The 16281-nt window shown below is 51.6% G+C and overlaps 1 protein-coding gene across 23 annotated transcripts; it reads left to right on the top strand.

The window, feature by feature from the left end:
- Positions 1-819: 819 nt before the first annotated feature.
- LOC134738343 (fibropellin-1-like) lies at positions 820-4257 on the top strand. 23 transcript variants are annotated; one of them, XM_063653071.1, is made up of 11 exons: positions 820-983; positions 1053-1238; positions 1308-1586; positions 1656-1841; positions 2004-2097; positions 2259-2327; positions 2421-2724; positions 2815-3186; positions 3277-3368; positions 3462-4100; positions 4174-4257. In XM_063653071.1, exons 1-6 carry the CDS (start codon positions 820-822, stop codon positions 2325-2327), a joined length of 978 nt encoding a protein of 325 aa, XP_063509141.1. In that variant the 3' UTR covers positions 2421-2724; positions 2815-3186; positions 3277-3368; positions 3462-4100; positions 4174-4257. The 23 variants fall into 23 exon arrangements, with proteins under 23 accessions (XP_063509141.1, XP_063509133.1, XP_063509132.1 ...); XM_063653063.1 differs by having other exon boundaries at positions 2004-2189; XM_063653062.1 differs by having other exon boundaries at positions 2004-2189; positions 2259-2443; positions 2537-2724.
- The last annotated feature ends 12024 nt before the right edge of the window (positions 4258-16281 follow it).

The raw sequence follows: 16281 nt of genomic DNA, 5'->3' as shown, positions 1-16281 counted from the left end.
TATGTGTGCACGGTGTGTGGGGGTGTATAGGTGTGTGCATGTGGGGTATACAGGTGTGTGTGGGTGCAGGGGTATATGTGTGGGTGCAGGTGTATGTGTGCACGGTGTGTGGGGGTGTATAGGTGTGTGCATGTGGGGGTATACAGGTGTGTGTGGGTGCAGGGGTATATGTGTGGGTGCGCAGGTGTATGTGTGCACGGTGTGTGGGGGTGTATAGGTGTGTGCATGTGGGGGTATACAGGTGTGTGTGGGTGCAGGGGTATATGTGTGGGTGCAGGTGTATGTGTGCACGGTGTGTGGGGGTGTATAGGTGTGTGCATGTGGGGTATACAGGTGTGTGTGGGTGCAGGGGTATATGTGTGGGTGCGCAGGTGTATGTGTGCACGGTGTGTGGGGGTGTATAGGTGTGTGCATGTGGGGGTATACAGGTGTGTGGGTGCAGGGGTATATGTGTGGGTGCAGGTGTATGTGTGCACGGTGTGTGGGGGTGTATAGGTGTGTGCATGTGGGGGTATACAGGTGTGTGTGGGTGCAGGGGTATATGTGTGGGTGCGCAGGTGTATGTGTGCACGGTGTGTGGGGGTGTATAGGTGTGTGCATGTGGGGTATACAGGTGTGTGTGGGTGCAGGGGTATATGTGTGGGTGCAGGTGTATGTGTGCACGGTGTGTGGGGGTGTATAGGTGTGTGCATGTGGGGTATACAGGTGTGTGTGGGTGCAGGGGTATATGTGTGGGTGCAGGTGTATGTGTGCACGGTGTGTGGGGGTGTATAGGTGTGTGCATGTGGGGTATACAGGTGTGTGTGGGTGCAGGGGTATATGTGTGGGTGCAGGTGTATGTGTGCACGGTGTGTGGGGGTGTATAGGTGTGTGCATGTGGGGTATACAGGTGTGTGTGGGTGCAGGGGTATATGTGTGGGTGCAGGTGTATGTGTGCACGGTGTGTGGGGGTGTATAGGTGTGTGCATGTGGGGTATACAGGTGTGTGGGTGCAGGTGTATGTGTGCACGGTGTGTGGGGGTGTATAGGTGTGTGCATGTGGGGGTATACAGGTGTGTGGGTGCAGGGGTATATGTGTGGGTGCGCAGGTGTATGTGTGCACGGTGTGTGGGGGTGTATAGGTGTGTGCATGTGGGGTATACAGGTGTGTGTGGGTGCAGGGGTATATGTGTGGGTGCAGGTGTATGTGTGCACGGTGTGTGGGGGTGTATAGGTGTGTGCATGTGGGGTATACAGGTGTGTGGGTGCAGGTGTATGTGTGCACGGTGTGTGGGGGTGTATAGGTGTGTGCATGTGGGGGTATACAGGTGTGTGGGTGCAGGGGTATATGTGTGGGTGCGCAGGTGTATGTGTGCACGGTGTGTGGGGGTGTATAGGTGTGTGCATGTGGGGGTATACAGGTGTGTGGGTGCAGGGGTATATGTGTGGGTGCGCAGGTGTATGTGTGCACGGTGTGTGGGGGTGTATAGGTGTGTGCATGTGGGGTATACAGGTGTGTGTGGGTGCAGGGGTATATGTGTGGGTGCAGGTGTATGTGTGCACGGTGTGTGGGGGTGTATAGGTGTGTGCATGTGGGGTATACAGGTGTGTGGGTGCAGGTGTATGTGTGCACGGTGTGTGGGGGTGTATAGGTGTGTGCATGTGGGGGTATACAGGTGTGTGGGTGCAGGGGTATATGTGTGGGTGCGCAGGTGTATGTGTGCACGGTGTGTGGGGGTGTATAGGTGTGTGCATGTGGGGTATACAGGTGTGTGTGGGTGCAGGGGTATATGTGTGGGTGCAGGTGTATGTGTGCACGGTGTGTGGGGGTGTATAGGTGTGTGCATGTGGGGTATACAGGTGTGTGGGTGCAGGTGTATGTGTGCACGGTGTGTGGGGGTGTATAGGTGTGTGCATGTGGGGGTATACAGGTGTGTGGGTGCAGGGGTATATGTGTGGGTGCACAGGTGTATGTGTGCACGGTGTGTGGGGGTGTATAGGTGTGTGCATGTGGGGGTATACAGGTGTGTGGGTGCAGGGGTATATGTGTGGGTGCGCAGGTGTATGTGTGCACGGTGTGTGGGGGTGTATAGGTGTGTGCATGTGGGGTATACAGGTGTGTGTGGGTGCAGGGGTATATGTGTGGGTGCAGGTGTATGTGTGCACGGTGTGTGGGGGTGTATAGGTGTGTGCATGTGGGGTATACAGGTGTGTGGGTGCAGGTGTATGTGTGCACGGTGTGTGGGGGTGTATAGGTGTGTGCATGTGGGGGTATACAGGTGTGTGGGTGCAGGGGTATATGTGTGGGTGCGCAGGTGTATGTGTGCACGGTGTGTGGGGGTGTATAGGTGTGTGCATGTGGGGGTATACAGGTGTGTGTGGGTGCAGGGGTATATGTGTGGGTGCAGGTGTATGTGTGCACGGTGTGTGGGGGTGTATAGGTGTGTGCATGTGGGGTATACAGGTGTGTGTGGGTGCAGGGGTATATGTGTGGGTGCAGGTGTATGTGTGCACGGTGTGTGGGGGTGTATAGGTGTGTGCATGTGGGGGTATACAGGTGTGTGTGGGTGCAGGGGTATATGTGTGGGTGCGCAGGTGTATGTGTGCACGGTGTGTGGGGGTGTATAGGTGTGTGCATGTGGGGTATACAGGTGTGTGTGGGTGCAGGGGTATATGTGTGGGTGCAGGTGTATGTGTGCACGGTGTGTGGGGGTGTATAGGTGTGTGCATGTGGGGTATACAGGTGTGTGGGTGCAGGGGTATATGTGTGGGTGTGCAGGTGTATGTGTGCACGGTGTGTGGGGGTGTATAGGTGTGTGCATGTGGGGTATACAGGTGTGTGGGTGCAGGGGTATATGTGTGGGTGCGCAGGTGTATGTGTGCACGGTGTGTGGGGGTGTATAGGTGTGTGCATGTGGGGTATACAGGTGTGTGGGTGCAGGGGTATATGTGTGGGTGCGCAGGTGTATGTGTGCACGGTGTGTGGGGGTGTATAGGTGTGTGCATGTGGGGGTATACAGGTGTGTGTGGGTGCAGGGGTATATGTGTGGGTGCAGGTGTATGTGTGCACGGTGTGTGGGGGTGTATAGGTGTGTGCATGTGGGGGTATACAGGTGTGTGTGGGTGCAGGGGTATATGTGTGGGTGCAGGTGTATGTGTGCACGGTGTGTGGGGGTGTATAGGTGTGTGCATGTGGGGTATACAGGTGTGTGGGTGCAGGGGTATATGTGTGGGTGTGCAGGTGTATGTGTGCACGGTGTGTGGGGGTGTATAGGTGTGTGCATGTGGGGTATACAGGTGTGTGGGTGCAGGGGTATATGTGTGGGTGCGCAGGTGTATGTGTGCACGGTGTGTGGGGGTGTATAGGTGTGTGCATGTGGGGTATACAGGTGTGTGGGTGCAGGGGTATATGTGTGGGTGCGCAGGTGTATGTGTGCACGGTGTGTGGGGGTGTATAGGTGTGTGCATGTGGGGGTATACAGGTGTGTGTGGGTGCAGGGGTATATGTGTGGGTGCAGGTGTATGTGTGCACGGTGTGTGGGGGTGTATAGGTGTGTGCATGTGGGGGTATACAGGTGTGTGTGGGTGCAGGGGTATATGTGTGGGTGCAGGTGTATGTGTGCACGGTGTGTGGGGGTGTATAGGTGTGTGCATGTGGGGGTATACAGGTGTGTGGGTGCAGGGGTATATGTGTGGGTGCGCAGGTGTATGTGTGCACGGTGTGTGGGGGTGTATAGGTGTGTGCATGTGGGGTATACAGGTGTGTGGGTGCAGGGGTATATGTGTGGGTGCAGGTGTATGTGTGCACGGTGTGTGGGGGTGTATAGGTGTGTGCATGTGGGGGTATACAGGTGTGTGGGTGCAGGGGTATATGTGTGGGTGCAGGTGTATGTGTGCACGGTGTGTGGGGGTGTATAGGTGTGTGCATGTGGGGGTATACAGGTGTGTGGGTGCAGGGGTATATGTGTGGGTGCAGGTGTATGTGTGCACGGTGTGTGGGGGTGTATAGGTGTGTGCATGTGGGGGTATACAGGTGTGTGTGGGTGCAGGTGTATGTGTGCACGGTGTGTGGGGGTGTATAGGTGTGTGCATGTGGGGTATACAGGTGTGTGTGGGTGCAGGTGTATGTGTGCACGGTGTGTGGGGGTATACAGGTGTGTGGGTGCAGGGGTATACAGGTGTGTGTGGGTGCAGGGGTATATGTGTGGGTGCAGGTGTATGTGTGCACGGTGTGTGGGGGTGTATAGGTGTGTGCATGTGGGGGTATACAGGTGTGTGTGGGTGCAGGGGTTTGTGTATGGGCACACAGGTGCGTGTGTAGGTGAAAGCTCACATGCGGATGCATCAGGTCCACATGTGCACCAGGGGCATGTGTGTGTATGTGCACATACGTGTATATATGAGACCACAGCTCCCTGCAGCTTCTCTGTCTGTTGGCTAGCAACACTCAGTTTCTTCTCGTGAGACGTGGGCACCTCCCTCTTAGTCTTCCAATGCCCCTCTGCAGAGCGTTCCAGCCCCATGGTCTCCTGGGTGCAGAGGGAAAACCCAGGGACCCTAAGCCTGATGAAAGGCAGCTATCCTGGTCCCTGAGGAGCCTGGACGGTGCTCCCACTGTGGCCTTGAGCCTGGTCCTGGCCAGCTCCTGTAAAATATACCCTACAAATTAATACATAAATCCTACAAATTAGTATATTGAAAAGTTTGTACCTTTATTTTGTGTTTTAGAAAGAATATAAAATAAACAAATAAAATAAAATTAGTTGTATTAGTTAGGGTGACCGCTGTAACGAATAGACCCCCCAAATGCCTGATGGCTCAAAAACAATTGAAGTTGATTTCTACCCACCCCAACAATCCTAGACAGTGCAGGTCAGCAGAGGCAGGAAGGGAGGCCGGGCTCCTACAGTCATTCCGGGACCCGGCTGCCAGGGGCTCTGCCAGCTTCAGCTCAGGGCTTCCAAGGCTGCCCTGGGCCTTGGCACCCAGATAGCTGGAGGAGGAAGGATCTCACAGGGCAGAGCTCTCCGGTCCAGGTCCGAGAGCCATGGTGTAACTTCCACTGAGGCGCCATTGCCTAGAGCTGGCGCTCATGGCCAGACCTCCTGCAGGACAGATGGGAAAATGCAGGCTAGGTGTGTGCTAGGGATGGAGGTGAAATGGGTTTTGATTAGGGTGGCCCATGTAATTTATCCTTCAAACCAGGACCTTGTTAAGAGTGAAAGGTGTGATCAAGTTGTGCCAGAAAGGCAGAACAAACGGTCACCCTGGGTTTGTGAGCAAAAACAGGCAAAGACAAGCAAGACAGTGTTCTTATTTTCCTCATTGCCTATAGAAGAGGAAAGCATGCCACCTGGCCTGTTCTATGCTTGGTTTTATTTCTCACACTTGTCAATATACCTGGGAATCTGTTTATGCAGAGAGCCTCTACTGAGTGGTTGTTTTTGTTTAACTTTTGCACAATGAACCTTAATGCATCTTTGTTTATTGAGCCAGTTCCTACAGATGGACACAAGTCATTTCAGTCTTTTCGATCACAAACAATGGTGCGGTATTTTTTTCAGTCCACGTTAAATGGCAGTAGTGTAGCCCAGGTGCGGCGGCGCACGCCTGTAATCCCAGCACTTTGGGAGGCTGAGGTGGGCGAATCACCTGAGGTCAGGAGTTCAAGACCAGCCTGGCCAACATGGTGAAACGCCATCTCTACTGAAAATACAAAAATTAGCTGGGTGTGGTGCTGCGTGCCTGTAGTCCCAGCTACTCGGGGGGCTGAGGCCAGAGAATTGCTTGAATCTGGGAAGCAGAGGTTGCAGTGAGCTGAGATCACGCCATTGCACTCCACCTGGGCAGCAGAGTGAGCCTCCATCTCAAAAAAATTAAATACATAAATAAATAATAGTAGTAGTGTAATAGTCATGAAATGAACACTTACGCCTTTACCATCTGTGAACATATGCATCTCAAATTAATGCATTATAGAGTTTTTCTTATTTCTGTACTTTATATAAATAAGATCAGATTCAAGGTATTCTTTTTGTTTATTTTTCTTTTCTTTCTCTATTTTTTGATTTGGGATCATTCTCTGTCACCCAGGCTGGAGTGCAGGGGCACAATCTTGGCTCACTGCAACCTCGAACTCCTGGGCTCAAGTGATCGTCCTGTCTCAGCCTCTGGAGTAGCTAGGACTACGGCCATGTGCCACTACACCCTCTAAGTTTTCTTTTTCTTTTTTTTTTTTTTTTTTTCTGTAGAGATGGAGTCTCAGTATGTTGGCCAGGCTGGTCTCAAATTCCTGGGCTCAAGTGATCCTCACGCCTCAGCCTCCCAGATTGCTGAGACTGCCAGCCTCTTTTGGGTGGTTGTTCTGGCTGCAGGTATTCTTTTTAAATTCTGTATTCTCCTCACTGTTGCTCAAAATTACATTTTTTGACATGTATCCATTGAATGAATGTTAGATTCCATTGAATGACTGTACAGTTTAAAAAATAGTTGAGTTTACTTTTGAGGGTTCTTTGGACCATGGCCAGTGTTTTGTGTTTTGAACCGTGCTGTACAGACACTCTCTGTCCTTTCGTGCCCGTGTGCAGCATTTTCACTATGGTTACGCCCGACAGCAGATGTGCTTCCTCTCAGGACAAGTATGTATTTCCTGTTGCTTCCCATTCCCTCTTGACTTTCTTTTGCATTTCAGGCTAAGCAGCTTTTCATGTCTTTGCAATTTGAGTTTCCTCATTTGTAAATGCCCCTCTGAGTCTTTTGCTCGTTTTCCTATTATATTGTTTATCTTTTCCTTATTAGGTTGGAGGGGCTCTTTCTGTAGTTTGAATACAAATTCCGTGTTGCTCACAATTGTTGAAATATTGTCAGCTTGTGACTTGTCTTTTCCCTCTTTATGACGTCTTTTTTTACTTTTATTTTTTATTTATTATTATTATTTTTTATTTTTTAGTAGAGATGGGGTTTCGCCATGTTGGCCGGGATGATCTTGAACTCCTGGCCTGAGGTGATCCCTTTGCTTTGGTCTCCCAAAGTGCTGGGATTACAGGCATGAGCCGTAACGCCCGGCCTTTCCTGTGTCTTTTGATAACAGAAGTTCATAAATGTAATGTGGTCAGGCTGGTCGATCTTGTCCTTAGGGTTGGTGCTTTCTGGTTTTGTGCTCGAGGATCCTCCCTCAGTTGTGGTCCCGAGCACCCCCTCACCCAGAGCAGGCAGTGACTTGGATGTTTGGGTAGCGAGATCTGGGTCAAGGACTGGCACCCAGTCTCTTCCCTGGGAGATGCCTGTCCCTGCCCATACCTGCCAGGAACACTCAGCTCTGACTTGCCCTGGAGCCCCCCATGCCTACTTTGCTGCCCATCCTGGGTGGGTGTGCCCCGATGCACTGCCGTCAGCTTCCTCTTTGGGTCTGGAATTTTATTTTTCTGTCTAACGTGCTTGTCCCCGGTTGGACTGGCCTGTATTCCGTGGGCAACCCAGCAGGTGGCTTGGCCTTTGGACAGTTAGCTGCTCTGCTCCCCTGAGGAAGGGAAGGAGAGCCCCAGCGAGTGGTGGAGATGGCTTCCGAGACGCTTTCCAGTGACAGGTCTCTCAGGAGCTGGGGCCTCAGGGCAGGGCCTGCAGCAAAACGTGGACTCACTGGGGAGGAAGTTTAGCTTGGCTCTGGGTTTGACGACAATGACGATGGTGACGATGATGATAATGACGATGCTATTTTGTTGTTGTTTTGGGGTTCACAGGAGCTGAGAGGAAGAGCAAGGGTTTGCAAATGAGGAAGAAAGCTGGGAAGTGGTTTCATGCATTTCCTCCTCTCTCCACGTGCCAGAAGGTGCCACTCGGAGGCTGTCTTCCCAGCCTCTTGAGGACAGGCAGAAGTCCTTGCGGCCTCAGTTAAAGGAAAGAAGAGAGAAAGAAAAGAATGAAAGCAAGAAAGGGGGCCAGGAGGGAGTGTGAGCTGCAATCCCAGCATCCCAACATGTGCCCTCATGCCTGGTCACATGCAGGCGCGTTGTGCGCCCACTGGGCACAGGCCGCTTGTGTACCTTGGTCACTTATATTCTTAACAGCCATCCAGGACACCGTCGAGTGCATAACACAGCCATGCACTAATATAGCCATCCTCAGCAGCCGTCCATGTACTAATACAGCCATGCGGGTGCACAGCCGTGCACTAATATAGCCATCCTCAGCAGCCGTCCATGTACTAATATAGCCATCCTCAGCAGCCGTCCATGTACTAATATAGCCATCCTCAGCAGCCGTCCATGTACTAATATAGCCATCCTCAGCAGCCGTCCATGTACTAATACAGCCATGCGGGTGCACAGCCGTGCACTAATATAGCCATCCTCAGCAGCCATCCATGCACTAATACAGCCATGCGGGTGCACAGCCGTGCACTAATATAGCCATCCTTAGCAGCCGTCCATGTACTAATATAGCCATCCTCAGCAGCCATCCATGTACTAATATAGCCATCCTCAGCAGCCGTCCATGCACTAACACAGCCATGCGGGTGTGCAGCCGTCCATGCACTAATATAGCCGTCCTTAGCAGCCGTCCATGCACTAATACAGCCATGCGGGTGCCCAGCCATGCGCTAATCTAGCCATCCTTTTGATGTTGGACATGGGATCATTTCCAGGGTCGGGTTAGATGTTCTAGACGGACCCAGCAGTGGGTAGCTTTAACTAGTACTTTATTCCTTCCTTTCCATTATTTCCTTAAGCTACATTCTCATAAATGAAATTTCTGGGTAAATGATGAATATTTTTATGGTTTTAAAAAGACAGCGCCAAATTTCTTTTCAAGGACAGGTGCTAATTTGGAAAACCCCAAATACATATATCTATTAGAGATGGCGTCTTGCTATATTGCCCAGGCTGGTCTTCAACTCCTGGCTTCAAGCAGTCCTCTTGCTTTGGCCTCCCCAAGTGCTGAAACTACAGGCGTGAGCCACAGTGCCTGACCCCTCGTAATTTTTAAAGATAGAGTGGAGCAGGAAAAGCTCACCAGAATGTCTCTCTAGCCCTTGAAGGGCTCCAGCCTTGGTGTCTGGAAGGCTCTAATCAGCAGCTCTGTTTTTACGGGGCCAGGCTGGAGCAGACAGGAAGGCTTTATGCTATCTGACTGATAAGGTTGTCTGGAGACTGTTTCTATACCACCGGTTTCTGTGCTTGTTGCTGTGGGCTTGGGTCTGGGGACCTGGCAGGGAGCTATGGGGGCTCTGACTGTCTCAGATCCTGCCTCTGCCATCTCAGAGCTCACACTTTAGGTGGGGGGAAATGAAGCAACCGTTGTTCTCTAACCAGAGTCGGGAAGCCTCATGTACCCAGGGCCTTGCTTTGGCCTCTCAGGGGTTGCAGGCAAGACTGGCTTGGTCAGGCCCAGAGGGTGCCCTGGGAAGGTGGGCCTCTCAGTTCAGGCTGGAAGCCCAGCTAGGGTGGTCAGGCCCTGAGGGCTGGAGGTGTAGGTAGAAAGGTGCCCTCAGGGAAACAACAGAAACGCCCAGTCCAGTGGCAATAAAGCCCCAAGGACAGGCAGACAGTGCAGGGGCACCCCCCAGGCCGCCAGCCCAGAACCTTTCCCACTGGGGTCTGGGCCTTTCCATGGGCAGACAGAGCCCCACGGGCCAGGGCTGAGGGATCCATTGTCCCCACACTAGCAGGGCCCCTGACCCACTTGCATCCAGCAGGGGCGGCTGACCTTTCTCTGGGTGCTTGGCCGGAATCCAAGCCCATTCTTCCGACCACCTCAGAGGGAGGTCAGGGCCTCAGCAGGGGCCTGCTCAGGACCTGAGGAGGATGGACAGTTTCACTTTCCCTCAGATAAAGGGCCTGTCTGCTCACTCAGACCAAAAGTGGGATAAAACCAAAACCACTTCCTGGGAGGACAGTGTCTAGGGTGTCAGAGCCCGACACCGCTGCCCTCCACGCCTGCCTCCACTGAAGTGGGGTCTGGGGGCTTCTAAGGTCATCAGGGTTCAGGACGCTTTCCTGGGACTGCCCCTCCCAGCTGTGCAGGCTCACAGGCTCCTCTACCCACTCCAGCATCCACGACAACAACAAAAAATAAAAATAGCTCATATAGGACTTTTCCCATCCCAGCTCTGTGGTGGATGCAACTTTCATTACTCCCATTTTAGAGATGAGGAAACTGAAGCACAGAGAGGTCAAGAAATCTGCTCCAGGTCACACAGCCAGTGAGCAGTGGAACCGGGGCTCAGAGGGAGGCAGTCTGACTCTAGAGCCGGAATTTAATCACCGCACTGTACAGGCTTTTCATGTTGTGAAAATACATACACACACGCCCACCGAAAGAAACCCACAGGCTGGGGCTGGGGGCAGAGCAGGGCTCCAAAGCCAGCAGACCTAGGACGGCATCCTAGCACTGCTGATCCCCAGACAGGTGACTTTGGTCGATTATTTTTTACTTTTAGAGACAGGATCTCACACTGTCGCCCAGGCTGGAGTGCAGTGGTTGCGATCATAGCTCACTGCCGCCTTGACCTCCTGGGCTCAAGCGATCCTCCCACCTCAGCCCCCCAAGCAGCTAGGACTACAGTTGCATACCACGCCCGGCTAGGTTTTTAAACTTTTTGTAGAGATAGAATCTCACTGTGTTGTTCAGGCTTGTCTTGAACTCCTGACCTCAAGTGATCCTCCCACTTCAGCCTCCCAAAACACTGGGACTACAGGTGTGAGCATCGCGCCCAGCTCATTACTTCATCTGTGAAACAGGAGAATAAACCCTACGGGAGGTGTGAGAATGAAAGGAGATCAGTCACATTCACAAACACTTGTGGCACTGTGGCCTCTCCAGCCGTGGTAGACAGGTAGGAAGTGTGAGTTCCCATCCCCAGTCCTCCTCCTTCCCAGATAACCTCAGAAAGTCCCGTAATTGTCCTGGGTGCAGGGATAGCATTTGGAAAAAGTGATGATTCTATTCATCCTGCTACAGGAGCCTTTTGGAAGATGCAAATGGATGAAACAACAGAAAACTGTGCTGCAAAAGGCTGATGCTCTGTGTATGGCCTCTCAAAAGATGTGAAACTAGGGAGAAAAATAATGCTGTCCTTACCCCTTCCTCTGCACCGCAGAGCCCTGTGATTCCGCTCACACTTGCAATCACCACCGCCTGATGTTCCGCTCTCAGATGGCCCCAGGGACTATCCAGCCTGCAAGCCCAGGGCACGTGTCCTGAGTCAGTAATCAGCTTCCCCTCTGGATTCACCTCTGAATTCCAAAATGGGTTGTCTGGGAACTTCACCATCTTCATGCCTTCCATGTTCAATGGGAAAGTCAGCCTGCCTGGCCAAAGCAATAGTGAAATATTGGTTAACGTTACAACAATGTAATGCTGATTTAGATTTCAGTTTAATAGATGATGGGTTGTATTAGAAAGAACCTTCAGCCGGGCACAGTGGCTCACGCCTGTAATCCCAGCACTTTGGGAGGCCGAGGCGGGCGGATTGCCTGAGGTCAGGAGTTCGAGACCATCCTGGCTAACATGGTGAAACTCTGTCTCTACTAAAAATACAAAAATTAGCCGGGCGTGGTGGCTGGTGCCTGTAATCCCGGTTACTTGGGAGGCTGAGGCAGGAGAATTACTGGAACCCCGGGAGGCAGAGGTTGCAGTGAGCCGAGATCATGCCACTGCACTCCAGCCTGGGCGAGAGAGCAAGACTGTCTCCAAAAAAAAAAAAAAAAAAAGAAAAGAAAGCGCCTTCAAGGCTGTCTGTTTCTCTGGGCTACTACCTTCTTTGGAAAGACAAATCTCCTTCCCCTCCTTGTCCTCCTTCCTTCTACGTTCCCCTAGGGCTGTGTGCCTCTCCCTCAGCGTGCCCTGCCTTGGTGCCTCTGTGGCAGGGCCAGGTCTGACTTCCCAGGTGAGCTTGCTCTCCTAAGCTGCGTCATTGCATGACTCTCCTCTGTTTCCTAAGCTCCCTCACTCCTCCAGCTCCCTTCTACTGGTGAATGACATCTCGTCACGCCACATAGTCACAGGACGGCTGCTCCACTACCGGCATCACATCTCCTTTCCAGGCAGGAAGAAGAGGAAGGAAGAAGAGACAGGACAAAGGTGGTCTTTCTTCCAATAAAGCTTTGACTTTTTATCTAGAAAACATTATCTTTGAGCTTTTCACCTCCATTTCCTTGGCCAGACCTGGGTATGGTCACCTCTAACTGAGAAGATGAGTATTTTAGAGGGACACATTTTTATTCCCTCCCAAATCAGGGCTCTGTTAGGAAGAAAGCGGGGATGGGTCCTGGGTAGGCAGCTCGCAGTGACTCCACACAGTCTGTCCCTTTGCTACCCAACACTCATGCAGTCCTTCCCTCAGACACAGAAAACATCAGTGTCTCCCAAGGCAAATAGCCAGAACCCCATCTTGTTACTTCCAGGTCAGGCTTCTTTGTAAGGTGCAGGCGGGGCTCCCTGTGGTCCTGTGATCTTGAAACTCAAAGACAAGTTATCTGCCCTGACATACTCAGGATCAGTGGTTGGTTAGAAACAGGAAAAGTGCAGTACAGCTTCCATCCAGAAACACAGAATGGGATGCACACAGCAGTCACTGGAACAGGAAGTCCTGCTGAGTGAGGACACCTGGCTTCTTGGGTACCATCTAGCACCCTGCTCTGCTCTCAGGAAGATGTGCCAGAGCCGTTGCCTTCTGCAGACTCAGCTTTGCCCTATTCTCCTTATTCATTATTCTCCATGGGATGGGTCTGGAGGGGACACGCCATTTCTGGGGGCCACACGGCTTCCTGTTGGTGTGAGTCTGGGGTCCTCGGGGTGGCTTCAAGTATTGGCTGTTACCAACCTTGCATTCTTTTGGAGAATACATTTACTCAAAAACTTGGTTGGCTTCCAGTCTTCTAATTTTACGTATTTATTTTTGCGGTCAGTTCCGATAGCGGCCTCTGTTTGGTGGTTGGAGGTCAACTTGTGACCCCTGCCACCCTCTGGAGTCTCATTTCTGAGGTTGAATCTGATTGGTGGAGTGAGGTCACAGGCCTGTGCCCTGGCTGCAAAGGAGGCTGGGAGGGAAGTTTTCTCTGTTCTGCCTCTGGGACACGGGACTCTCAAGATGGGAAATGCCCCGAAACAGAGCCAGTGTGTTCTCGAGATATGAGGCAGCCAGAAAGCAGGAGGAGGACCAGGCGTGGTGGCTCATGCCTATAATCCTAGCACTTTGGGAGGCTGAGGTGGGCAGATCACTTGAGCCCAGGAGTTTGAGACCAGCCTGGGCAACATGGTGAAACCCTGTGGCTACAAGAAATACGAAAAATTAGCCAGTCACAGTAGTCTGCATCTGTATTGGGAGGCCGAGGTGGGAGGATCCATTGAGCATGCCATTTCCACCTCCTCACCTCTCCTTGCTGCAGTCTACCCCATTTGCCCTTTTCCCTCCTACCCCTCTGGCCACTCTTTCTGTCTTCTCAACTTGCTGCTCCTGTTCCTCCTCCCTCTCTTAGGTCTGCGGGATCTTGCTCCACCTTGGTGATTTCCTCTATAAATTGATGGCCTCATTTCTAGCTCCAGGTCAGAGCTCTGAGTTCCTAAGTCTCTTAGCTCACCTGACATTTGTGTTTGGTTTTTCCACAGCCATCTCAAACTTCATATGTTCAATGCAGAACTCCTGATTTCCCTTTTTAATCTGCCTAACCACTCTCAACAAGTGTACCCCATTTTCACAACAGCTACAACTATTTTCGGGCCAACAGTATATGAGTAATTCTTGATTCTCCTTCTTTCCTTCTCACCCCATGTATTATACAATCCAGCAGCAAGCAACATTGGGTTCTATCTTCTGATGTACCCCAATTCTCCCCATATCTTCCTGTTTCTGCTATCAGCACTGTCATCCAAGTAGCCATCAGTTTTCACCTGGATTGCTCCAGAGGCCTCCTAATGGTCTCGCTGCTTCCACTTTTGTTCCTTCTAGTTCTTTCTCCAAACGGCATCAGAAGAGCGGTATTCCTAAAGTAGAAATTGAAGCACATGGCTTCTCTGCTTCACATCTTCCCACAGCTTCCCATTTAACTGAGAATAAAATCCACACCCTCTGCTACAGCTTACATGGCCCTTGCCAGCTGCTCCCGGCTCACTCACTGTGCTCCAGCTGCCTTAATTTTTCAGGGGATGGAGTGTGGCTACTGCTCCCCTGCCTCAGGCCATCTGCACGCACGACTCCCTGTGTATGATGCTTTTCCTCGTACTCTTCCTGTGACTGGCTCATTCTCCATCCTCCCAATCTGTTTCAATGTCATGCTATCAAAGAGGCTCTGAGTGCCCTGTTATTATCATTTCTGTCCTTTCTTCATTTTCCTCATAGCACTTGAACACTTGTTTGATTTGTAATGAATTATAGAAATGATCCCTGAAAGTATAGTCTTACACTTGTTTAATTTGCAATCATGTTATTTGTCTGTTTCCTTATCTGCTCCCCACCTTCAATACCAGGCCCATGAGGACAGGGACCATCCCTGTGTTAGTCACTGACCAGCAGTCGGAAAAGTAGATACTCTATAAAGAAGTATTTGAAGCCAGGTGTGGTGGCTCATGCCTGTAATCCCAGCACTTTGGGAGGCTGAGGCGGACAGATTGCCTGAGCCTAGGAGTTCTCGACCAGCCTGGGCAACACGGTGAAACCCCGTCTCTACTAAGATACAAAAAATTAGCCGGGTGTGGCAGTGTGCACCTGTAGTCCCAGCTACTTGGGAAGCTGAGGCACAAGAATTGCTTGAACCCGCGAGGCAGAGGTTGCAGTGAGCCAAGATCATGCCACTGCACTCCAGCCTGGGCAACAGAACGAGACTCCGTCTCAAAAAAAAAAAAAAGAAAAAAAAAGAGAAATGTTCAAATGATTTGACTATCTCTCAAATTTAGCTCAGCATCTGGTACTTCAAAAATTTTTGACTCTTCTGGCCTGAACTCCTGAGGAAATGTTGCCTGTAGGGTATGTTTTTGTGGGGCAGAGATCGTTTTGCAAACCCCATGGCCCATTCAGCTCTCAAGCTGCGTTTAAAATGAATCGATCTGATCTTAAACCTATTAATAACCAGAAGTGCCGTGCAGCCAACTAGCTCACCCCCAGGGTGGGTCCAGGCCCTGATCCCCGCCAGCCATGAACTGATGCTCTGCGGCCATCCACACACTTGCTGCCCAGAGGCCTCAGGCTTCCTGGCCGCCCGGCCTGTTGACATGGGTGATAATTCTCCAAAGCCTCAGGTGAAGTGTGTGGGGAGCAGATCTCCCAAGCAGGTCAAAGGTGGCTTGATTTAGGATGTGTTGTCCTTTCCTTTTGAGTACAAGCTGGAACCCGTGTGCAAGATGGTTTTGTTCAGGCTTGTCAAGTTATAGGAATGATCCTGTGCACCTCACGTCTCTAGTTTATAGATTCAGAGCCTGTGAGAGAGGAATGGGAACCCTTCACACATCGTTTAACTATGAGTAGCTTATCTTAGGCACCAGCTACATGCCAGCCCCCAGCTAGGTCTTTATTGACCTCATCTTCAATCCTCACATGGGTCTGTGCAGCTCAAGACTGAGAAAGCCTGCAGCCCAGCCCCTGCCCCTGCCTGCACCCTTTCCACCTCCTCCAGAGCTGGGGCTGTGAAGGCGGCCTTTGCCAGGTTCCCCTGCAGGTGAGGTTACATCTTGGGGGTTCCTGGGTTTTTTTCTTGTTGCAGGGGTGGAGACTTGGCAGCCTGGGAATGCAGGGCCATGGAGTAGGCAGGTGGGGGCCTGGCCTGGGTCCCACCTTGGCTGAGTGATCTGGCCAGAGCAGGTGTGGGGGGTGTAGCTTGGCCTCCCACAAGCCTCCCTCAGGGGGTCTGGGCCAGGCCCAGCATTTGGATTGACAGACTCAGCCCACCCAGGAAAGTATAGACTCTTAGAGGGAGAGGGATCTGGGAGGGCTCCTCAGCACTTGCCAGCATTTACCACTCACTGTGTCTGCAAGGGACACTCACTCCACTTCTGATAGAAGTATTGCACCACTATACCAATTATTGTTCTTGTTGCTATTATTATTATTATTCTGCTAATTATTTTCATATTGAGGTGGGAGACTATGGCTCATTCATTTTTGTACCCACAATGACACAATGCCTGGAAGGCAGGAGTATGGAGCAGATGGATGAATGAGTGAATGGGTGGATGGATGAGTGGATAGGTGGTTGGATAGTTGGATGGATAAGTGGGTAGATGGGTGGATGATTGGGTGGATGGGTGGATGGTTGAGTGAATAGGTGGTTGGGTGGATGGGAGGGTGAATAGGTGGTTGGGTAGACAGCT

The sequence above is a fragment of the Pongo pygmaeus genome, chromosome 16 (genome assembly GCF_028885625.2).
Source record: "Pongo pygmaeus isolate AG05252 chromosome 16, NHGRI_mPonPyg2-v2.0_pri, whole genome shotgun sequence".
NCBI classification, from domain to species: Eukaryota; Metazoa; Chordata; class Mammalia; order Primates; family Hominidae; genus Pongo; species Pongo pygmaeus.
The sequence above is the reverse complement of the archived record's forward strand: the minus strand, read 5'-3'. Positions and strand labels throughout refer to the sequence as shown.